Below are 10872 nucleotides of genomic sequence, written 5' to 3' on the forward strand. Positions count from 1 at the left end.
AACTATCAAGCTTACAACTGGAAATCTTTTTTGTGTTGTGTCTAAAGAAGAGACAGTTTTAGAATTGTGAGAATAAGGATAAGAAAGGAACTAGTGTCAAACTTGGGAAAAGATGGCCTTTATTGCAAGAGTAGAGCTTTATCGAAAGATATAATCACTAGCCTCTTCTGGGAGACATCTAGTATTTCTGATAAAATGTTTAGACTACTTAAAGACTTTGTTAAAATTACAAGCCTCATTTGTAAAGCTAAACTTTACCACTAAGCTCAGGACCATCAGTTTTGTGACAATCCTAGTAATTTTACCCAGCTATTCCTTTCTTGTACTCAGACTAACAATGTTATCTAGCAACATTTTTTCCTATAAAATTCATCTACTAAGAGGTTATATTTTTTATCATATTAGAAATTAAGGATGAGAACTTAAAAAATCTATATGTTAATTTCTTTTAAAATAACTGTCATAAACACATTTCTTTCTAGCACAAATAAGGTATTTTTATTTAAAATAACTATATTCTGAAAAAAGTAAGGAAAGAGTGGTATTATATTACAATTTGCAAAATTTTTAAGTGTCTGGCTCAAAAATCTATTTGCTAGAAAAAATATTTGAACTGGTTTTTTGGAAGATTTCCCCCTCATTGGCAAGTTTGAAATATAACTTTGACATCTCTTCATGATAAATACATCTGAGATGTTGCTTTAATAGGAGAGGGTCAGAGAAGCTCGCCCTATGTTTTCATGAGGAGGAACGTCATGAATATTGTTCAGATTTTCCTTTGAGTTTGAGGTCTTTATGTTCATTAAAGACTCATAATCTTACTGGCCACATCTCTGAAGCCTTGTTTTACTTGTTTTTTCCTTAGAGTGTAAATGAATGGGTTCAATAAAGGAGCAACTGAGGTATTGAGCACAGCTACTCCCTTATTGAAGGCAACTCCTTCTTTGGCTGAGGGTTTTATGTACATGAAGATGCAGCTGCCATAAGAGAGGGAGATGACAATCATGTGAGAGGAACACGTGGAGAAGGCCTTTTTCCTTTGCTGAGCAGAGGGGATCTTCAGAATGGTCCAGATGATGTTTGTGTAGGAGAGAATCACCAGCACCAGAGTGACCACCAGAGTCACAACTGCTAAGATAAAGTCAACCAGCTCCAGGACTCTTGTGTCAGAGCAAGATATTTCGATGAGGGGTCCATAGTCATAATGATTCAGGACATTGGAGGCACAGAAATCCAGCTGACTGGTCAGGATGATTGGGGATACGATGATCAGGAAGCCACCTAGCCAGGAGCCGAGAACCAGCTGGGTGCAGACTCTGTTGCTCATGATGGTTGCATAATGTAGGGGTTTACAGATGGCCATGTAGCGGTCATAGGACATGGCAGCCAGGAGGTAAAACTCTGTGGCCCCGAGGAATATGGCAAAGAAATACTGAGTGAAGCACCCAGCAAAGCTGATGCTTTTGTTGCCAGTTGGGATGCTGATCAGTAGCCTAGGAGTAAAAGTGGAGGTAAAGGAAATTTCTAATAAGGAGAAATTCCGGAGGAAGAAATACATGGGAGTCTGGAGGTGGGAGTCCAGCAGTGTGAGGGTGATGATTGTCAGGTTTCCAATGATGCTGAATATATAGGTGAGGAAGAGAAGTATAAAGATTACAAGCTGAATCTCTGGGCTGTCTGTTAGTCCCAGCAGAATGAATTCTTTCAGAATGGTTTGGTTTTTCATTGCTAATCTTTGCTGTCCATGAAGGTACAAAGGAAAGAAATCAGTTATGAGAATGGAAGAGGAGCTCAGAAACATTTAGGAGAGGCTACTATTTTCCTGTTGAATTGGTTCAAATGCCTTTTTTCTGTCAATCTCACTTGAATAAGATTTTCTATTGGCTAGAAGCTGGTTCCTCACAAGAATTATTTTCTTAAATTCCCACGTAGAAGAATTTTCACTACCGCTACTTTTCAGGCTCCTCATGAAATTTCCTACCCTACTTTCTAAACCAATGCCTAAGTTATTTTCTCCGCATTCTGTTTTTATTTTCACTTTGAACATTGATTCTCCTTTTGATCTTTCATTGTATCTGCTAACTGGGCAGTGATGTTTCATTTCCATCACTCTCCCAGTCTCAGTGCGATAAGAAAAGCTAACTGTGTCAGCTCACAGTTGAGGAGCCTTTAGGAGGCAATCAGCAAACTCTTATAACTGTGGTAGCCCAAGATACCTCAACTTCCTTTCGATTTTTTGAATTTGTGGACCATGGTAGCTAATATTATCTGTCCCTAAATCTTTGCTGCTGGTGTCTGCTTTCCCTCAGGTCCCAGTTCTCCTGTGTTAGATGGTTTTAGCAGAGAAACAGATGATATCTTTCCAATCAGATGCCCACTATCATTTTCTTCCATATCCATGTTTATTAATAAGTATGAATTTTACTTTGGCTAGAAAAATATAAAATAAAAAATATGAAATCAAAAGTTGCAAGCCTCATTTAGGAGTTTCTAATGAAGAACTTGAATGATTAGGGGGCTATTTTGCACCATACGTTGAGAATTCGAGTAATTATTTTTTGTTTATAGATAAGGAAGAGGCTTCTGAATATTTACGTAGCTAATATAATAAAATTTAACTTAAATTTGAGTTGTTTTATTTAACTTTAATTTAATCTTCTCTACAGTTCTCAAATTATCAAGCTGCTTTCAGCAATAACTCACCTGCATTTTATTAACAATTAGTAAAAGTTCCTCTGGCATGATCCTCCTCATCTACCTTTCTTCTTTCAAGATGTTTCTGTCCCTACACTCATCTTCCCATACCTCTGTTCAAAGAGTTGATGACTGTTCGCACGTCGAAGGTCAGTCCCTCCCTGACTCTTGAAAATAGAAATGAGTAACAAACGTTTTTACTACATTCTAAATTAAAAAACATTTCATGTACACTGTTTTATCTGGTTATAATTATGATAATAATAAATAATAACTATCATTAACTGAGAACTTACTATGTGCCAAGCCTCGTCATTATTTTGTTTGATTCCCATGAAGATAGGTACTGTTACCACCCTCATTTTGCAGGTGAAGAAAACTGAGGTTTGGAGCAGGTGATAAATTGTTCAAAATCCCACAGCTAGTGTATTGTGGAGCCAGGATTCTGAGCCAGTGCTGCTTGACTCAATTGTCTGCACACTTGGCTACCATGTTGCGTTGATTTCCCACCCTCACCCAGGGACAGAGCAATTAGGACGATTATGTGAACCTTATGGACGAGATAACAAGGATTAACGATACTGTGAGGATGATAATGCTGCTGATGGTGAAACAGGCTGGGAAAGTTTAAATGATTTGGCCAAGAACACACAGCCAGCAAATTCTTCTGATTCTGAAATACACGTGGACCAAACTTGCTTCTTTATTTCTTAACAAATTTATTAAACAGTGATTGCATATTCTTTTTTAAATTTCTGCATATTCATGTTTTGCCTGTATATTGTCTTTGATTTTTTTCTTATAATATTTTCCTAATTTCTGCCTTTAACCAATGGCTGCTTCCTGATTTTTCCTCCTTTCTCCGGACTCTCATGATACATCTCTTAGTCTGGCTGTTCTTTCTTCTAAACACACATTCTTCAGAAATTATTTGCCTGCTTTAGTTTCCAAATCAGTGAAACAATCCTGTCTTACACCTATCCCATGGTGCCTCTCAGATGGATATTTCTAGCCCTGAATTCTTGTTTCATTGTCAGCCCCATATTTTTGACTCTCTACAGCACATTTTCTTTTGGATATTTTCCCCTCAAGTTAAACTGAATATGTCAAAACATAATCTCAATAGCTTTCTACTCTGTGATAAAACCTCTTTAAATTTCCAAACTCTTTGATAGGTTTTTTGGTTAAATGTCATGAGAAATTTACTTTTGAAAAACAGTGACTCTTAAAAGTCTTCAATGTGTTGATTCTCTTGCCTTTCCTCTGCTCCTAAGGAACTTAGAGTCTATTTTTCGAAAGATGTCATATACACTTAAAATAGAAAATAGCTAATGCCCGAATAGAATGCACTGTTATGTTAATTCTCATCTTAAAAAATATTATCTTACAAAAACTGGCAAATTTTCTGTTAGAAGCCGGTTGAAAAGTTCTGTTTGTAGACCACTGACCTAAATTTAGTTTCCTGAGTATTTAGCCGCATGCATCCCAAAGGAGATTTCTAGTATTTTTTGGCGAGTTTTTAACTGGAAGACAGTCCTTGCACTAACCCTGGAAAACATGGGGCTCAAGCTACTAGAGTCTCTCTCTGTCTCTGTAGCCATAAGGCTGAGAGAAGCTATAAATATGTGTGAGAGTTTGGCTCTTCCTCCACTTCTGGAAGATCCGCTTGTGGAAGTGGAGACAGAAAATCGGTGAGTTGAGTCCAGTTGCTAAGCTCTGGTATCTGAGTAAGACAACCTGGACGGTCAAATGTAATTAGCTCTTGTGAGACACTTTACGGAATTTTTAAAAATTGTGGTAAAAACACATAACAGAAAATTTACTGCCTTAACCATTTTTAAATGGTTAGTTTAGTAGCGTTAAGTATATTCACATTGTTGTGCAACAGATCTCAGAACTTTTTCACCTTGTAAAACTGAAACGCTATACCCATTAAACAACAACTTCTCTTTTCTCCCTACCCCAAGACACTAGTAACCACCATTTCACTTTCTGTTTTTATGAATTTGACTACGTTAGTTACCTTATATAAGTGGAATCACACAATATTTGTCTTTTTGTGACTAGCTTATTTCACTTAACATTATGTTCTCAAGATTCATCCATGTTGTACCATGTGACAGAATTTCCCCCTTTTTCAGGCTGGATAATATTCCATTGCATGTACATACCACATTCTGTTTACCCATTCATCTGCTGATGGATGTTTGGGCTGCTTCAATTTCTTGGTTATTGTGACTAATGCTGCTATTAACATGAGTGTGCAAATATATCTTCAAGATCCTGCTTTCAATTCTTTTGGATGTGAACCCAGCAGCATATCTGGCTGGATCATATGGTAATTCTATTTTTAGTTTTTTGAGGAACCATCATACTGTTTTCCATAGTGCCTGCACTCTATGTGGACTTTTTACATCAAAATGAATATCTGAATATCTGTGACACAAGATAAATGCAGCGAGATGCCTGATTCTAAGGTAAGAATTAACATACACGATGCTTCTATTCAGGCATTAACCATTTTCTGTTTTACGTGTATAAGTCATCTTTCCAAAAAGACATTGTAAGTTCCTTAAGATAAGAGGAAGGGCAAGAGAACCAGCACTTTTGAATGAGTGTAGTGTTGGGTTTTATGCTAGGCTCTTTACAAATACATTATTCCTCTTTTTTGGTATTCTTTTAATCCACAATAACACGCAAAAACACATAGTATGATCAAAATTCATCGTTGTTAAATAAATGAAAAAAAGATAGTGCCCTTTTCTCCCCTCCCTTATTTATTATCCATTTGCCCTTTTGTCCTTGGCAATTTAACCACATAAATTGTCCTTTTCCTCTAGCTTTTTGGTCTAACAACTAATAGGAACTTTCAGGAGCCGGTCTAGGGTAAAGTAGCTTGAACCTATAAATTGATGTCACTACTTCCCTTCTCCCTTGCGCTGATGAATGCTCAGTCAGCCACGTGTTTTACCTGGTCTCTGCTGGGATTTCAAGAGCTGAGAGCCAGGCCTCTATCAGCAAGGTTGTATTTTCAGATTTTCTTTGTTCATAGTTGGTGCTATTCTATCACCTAATAATAAAAATCTGTATTTATTCTACTTGTTATTGAGGGTAAAGGGAACACAATAATTTTAAAATGACTTAATGTGTGTGAAGTTTGTTTGGGCGCAGAAATCCCTTATGCTAGTCTTCAGGACACTGAGCTGTCTGTCACTGATGGAAAGAGAAATCCCAGACGTCGAATGATTTCAGGAGGGGCTTTCAGGAACCGCTTTAAATTCTTATGATGCTAAGGAGAAGTGTCCATCTGCACCTGGACTGCCCCATCCTATGCTCTCTAATGCCCCTAGATGGGTTGAATCACTGTCCCTGGGACATAGGCATAGCCCCAACACAGAACCAGGAAAGGAGCCACCAGATTATTTGGTCATAATATTCTTTTTCAGAAAGGTCAGTCTTTGCCCCAAGAAAGAAGCCTCAATTATCCAGAATACTTTGGGCATCTTCACGTTGTTCCAATCTTCTAAGTACCTTGAAATAAAGAAATCCTAAGCCCTCCTCCCTGTACTTCTGGGCTATGTACCTATTTAGAGCAGTAGAGAGCCATCTTTGCTGTGTCCCCAAGAATGTCCTACTTACTAAGATGTATGGAACAAGGTTACGTCACCCAGTGACCTGAATGTCCAGGCTCTTGCATTTCCTGGTCATTAATTTTTTGTCTTTAGTGAACAGCTGTGTGTTATTATTCAAACTTTCACAATCCACACAAATTCTGTAATAATTCTGCTTCAACAATCTTGCAAAGCTGCTCATTGTAGCATTGTTTGTAAAAGTAAAAAGTTGGAAACAATTTAAATTTTCACCAATAGAGAAATGACTAAATAATTTTGGCACATCTAAATTAAAAAATGCAATAAACCAGTAAAAATGAGTGGGAAAGATTTGCGTCCACTCAGTTGGAAAGATATATTTGATATACTGCTATGTGAATAAAAGAAGTTGCTGAGTAATAGTGTATTCTATGATCCCATTTGGGTTAAAAAAGGTATACATATCTTATATGTGATACAAACTGTAGTTTTATGTGCATAGTCACATACTCCTGGAAAAATAAATTGTTAACAGTATTCCTTCTATGGTGTTAGACAGGGAAGTGGGGGATATAAGAGGGTGGTCTCTTTACTTTATATCTGTCTATATTGTATGAATGCTGTAAAACAAGAAAAGGTTACTGTTTATTAAAATAAATCACAGTTATATGAGTCCATGCTCTGTAATCACAAACAGGTAACACTCACGTAATTATAAGCTGAGAACATACTTACACTTGACTTTCAGGGCAGGTTCTGTGGGATTTCACCCATAGATGTCCGTGGGATGAATCACAATTTAGGAGTCAGGTGTGGATGAGAAGTGACATAAAATTGAACTTGTTAGCTTTCCCACCACTACTTATTGACCTCATTATTCACGAAAGTTCACACAAGCTTGTGAAAATTTAGTAGGAAAAATCTTACTCATCCTGCTATATATCAGCTTAGCTGTCATTTGCCACTTCTTATTTCCAGATTAAAGCGCACCCTGGCCAGCAAGTAATCCTTTGAGATGTGATTTATTTAAGTTAAGGATATTTATAATAGCAATAACAGAAAGCACACTCCCTTCAAAGTCTCGTTTCCTCTGTTCTGACTCATTTGAGCCTGGATATGCGCTGATTCTGATTTTGTGCCAGACAGAAGCATATTTTCAATGTTCTATTCAGAGGAGACCTCAGCATAACCAACTGAGGAAAGAAATGAAAGATCCCAGGAGGCCCAAATTCAGAGCATGCTAAGGAACCCTAGTGATTGAGAACTCTGGAGTTGAACTTTAATAAGAGATTGGGGAAGAAGCCCTAAGAGACTCTGAGCAGGTTAACAGGAGAAGGTCAGTATAGCACAAAAGCCTCGTGGAAAGCGCAGTAATGATAAGGATGAAAAATAACCACAGCAAGTGGAACAGCAATGTTTTCTGAGATGTTTACCATGTGCTGGGCATAATGCTAAACAACATACCTTTATTATAATTAAGTACAATACTTGACAATATACCTTAATTATTTGATCCATGTTCATAACACCACAGGTTTGTTGCTCCTGAGGAGCAAGATGGTAGCAGTTAGGGCATTTGCCTTCTGTTGCTGTGGCGATCTTACACTGAGCCATGAGGAGGGTTCAGCATTTTCCCATTAGCCCCTTTTCATTCACGGCAGTCTTTTGTGCCCTGATAACTGTTCTCTGATGGAGACTGGAGGCCCTGTGTCCTTCCTCTATCTCCCTTATAAGACTTCAAAACTCCCCCTCCACTGTTCATGAACACTCCTGCTCAAACTTTGTCAGATCCACACACTCTCAGTCTCTAAATCCTTACATGGAAATGATAATTCTCGTGTGGATCCCCAAGAACTATCATATTTGAATCTCCTTGATAGGAGGATTTTCAGTTTTGATGGAGCAGAGGAATATGATCTTAGAAGGACCAATGACTGGCTTCAGTCAAGACCTGACACAGCATTAATTTTCAACTTGTGTTTGGGGAGAGGAATGTTTCCATTTGGGGTTGCTCCTGGACAATCAGTCTGTGGTTAGGAAGACTTACCTTTAGCCACCTGTGTGAACACCCCCCCCCCCCCCCAACTTGTTACCAGTTTGGCTTTAGACAGAGACACGTAATGGATGAGTGTGGCAATTATGGGTTTTTGAGAATGCTAATGTGATATAGCATTACAGCATACAGAACTCTTTAGGAAAGACAAACATAGTCCTGAGAGATTTCTGGGGGACAATAACATATATACCAGGACAATGGGTGTGTAGGGAAAAGGCAAGAGAGATGGAGCAACAGAACAAGGATAGTCTAATTTGTGGAAGAAGGGATTAATGCAATCTAGTCTAGAGCTGCAGGGGTGAGGGCATTTATTTGTGGGTTATTCTTGATGTTAGGAGGCTGTTCAAAAAGGCAATTTTATAGTGTATATGATAGATACTATTTTTCTCCTAGTCCACAGCTTCTTGGGAGAGAACTTGGCTGGAGGAGAATGAAAAGTGTAGACATGAGCCAACTGAATCAATTGTATTCTCCTTTTTGGAATTTGGAGTTAGGTACAGAGTCTGGGTTGATAAATTGTGGATGGTCAAGCTAGAAGGTTGTTACAAGTATGTATATGTTATAAAAAGACTTCTCTTTGTTTATAAGAAATGTTGTAGGATGACATGATGGTAAACAAGGCATGCAGTTTGCCCGTGGATGATAACGCTGAGCTGCGAAAAGAAATCCACACCCAGAATGAAGGTCTATTCTAGTGAAGACAACTGCCGCCTCACTATAAGTCATATGCTGCATAAGGACATTTCAGTCAGTGAGGGACCATGCAAATGACAGTGGTCCCATAAGATTAGTACCACATAGCCCAGGTGTGTAGTAGGCTATACCATCTGGGTTTGTCTGGCTGGTCTACAAATTAAATTGTCATGAGACAGAATTACCAGGAGAAAAACAAGAAAAAGTTCAATAACATGTACACATTGGGGAAATCCAGGAAAGCTGAGTAACTCACCAAAATGGCCAAAGCCCTCACCTTAAGTATCCTCAGCTAAAGACAAAAGAAAGGAAGGGAGAGTCAGGGACTTCAAAGAGAAGGAATGCAGTTCACAGGTAGGTGAAAAGGAAAAAATGTTTAGAAAACAAGTGTTTGGTCACACAGAAACAGAAGAACACAGGGGGAGCCCAACAAACAGGCTTTTCTTAGTTCCTTCCCATCTACCACCTAGTTCATGATATTTTAAGGTGATAGTTCACTTCTTAATACAGGTTTTTAAAAAAAATCTGAATTCTTCTAGGCAGCTAAGGGGGAGGTAACAAGAAAAACTTTCTGAGTCTTGTTTCTTTCTTAAAAATAATTAGCCTTGAGGGGCTGGCCCCGTGGCCGAGTGGTTAAGTTCGCGCACTCTGCTGCAGGCGGCCCAGTGTTTCCTTGGTTCGAATCCTGGGCGCGGACATGGCACTGCTCATCAGACCATGCTGAGGCAGCGTCCCACATACCACAACTAGAAGAACCCACAACGAAGAATATACAACTATGTACCAGGGGGCTTTGGAGAGAAAAAGGAAATAATAAAATCTTTAAAAAAAAAATAATAATTAGCCTTGGGGCCCGCCCTATGGCCGGGTGGTTAAGTTCGTGAGCTCCACTTTGGCGGCCTGGGGTTTCGCTGGTTCGGATCCCAGGTGCGGACATGGCGCTGCTTGTCAGGCCACTCTGAGGCGGCGTCCCACATAGCACAACCAGAGGCACTCACAACTAGAATATACAACTATATACTGGGGGGCTTTGCGGAGAAGAAAAAAAAAGATTGGCAACAGTTGTTAGCTCAGGTGCCATTCTTAAGAAAAAAAGTAATTAGCCTAAAATAATCATCATGTTAAAGAGAAACATTTTGGGGTGGCAAATTTTGCTCCCCTTTAGTACAGTCTGTGGTGTTCGCACAACTACAAAATCACCTAATGACACATTTCTCAGAACGTATCCCCATCACTAAGCAATGCATGACTGTAACAGAAAGGATCCTATGTAATTAACTGACTAGCAGGTGGTTGATTGCAGATGGAACTACCAGATGCCCTGCCACAGGGGACTTTGGTTGCTGCTATTAGAAGATCAGACACAGCAGTGACAGTGGTCAGTTCAGTCTGGGTGAAGAAAGACTCATGCACAATCTACAGTCCTATTATCATGGCTACTTTGTTTTTGAGTTCATTAAACAAGTGTTGGAGTGGTAGAGACAGAGGTTGACTCTCATTCACAAAAAGTCATCTTGTCTACAAATTGTTGATAGGTGTGTGCTGTGTTTGTGTTTGCTGAGGAAGACTTATGGTGAGCACTCATATTCATATGGTATACAAGCATCTTCAACTTTAGTCACATTATGAGAGGTCTGTCTTTATTCCTCTACCCCAAACCTCCCAATTAACCAATCATCCAAGTTTTTTCATTCTAAATCCCTGATTATACAGACAAACCATTATCCTCTAATCATTAAATGGCATGGATCAGGGGCCTGCCTGGTGGTGTAGTGGTTGAGTTCTCATGCTTCACTTTGGTGGCCCGGGGATTGCAGGTTCAGATCCTGGGCGTGGACC

General features: G+C 38.9%; 1 protein-coding gene across 1 annotated transcript; it reads right to left on the reverse strand.

Annotated features, from left to right (window-relative positions):
• Positions 1-802: 802 nt before the first annotated feature.
• On the reverse strand, positions 803-1726 carry LOC124229522 (olfactory receptor 6C4-like). The gene has a single exon (XM_046644767.1). The coding sequence runs from the start codon at positions 1724-1726 to the stop codon at positions 803-805; it is 924 nt and encodes a 307-aa protein (XP_046500723.1).
• Between the last annotated feature and the right edge of the window lie 9146 nt (positions 1727-10872).

This window comes from Equus quagga, chromosome 1 (genome assembly GCF_021613505.1).
Source record: "Equus quagga isolate Etosha38 chromosome 1, UCLA_HA_Equagga_1.0, whole genome shotgun sequence".
Lineage (NCBI taxonomy): Eukaryota > Metazoa > Chordata > Mammalia > Perissodactyla > Equidae > Equus > Equus quagga.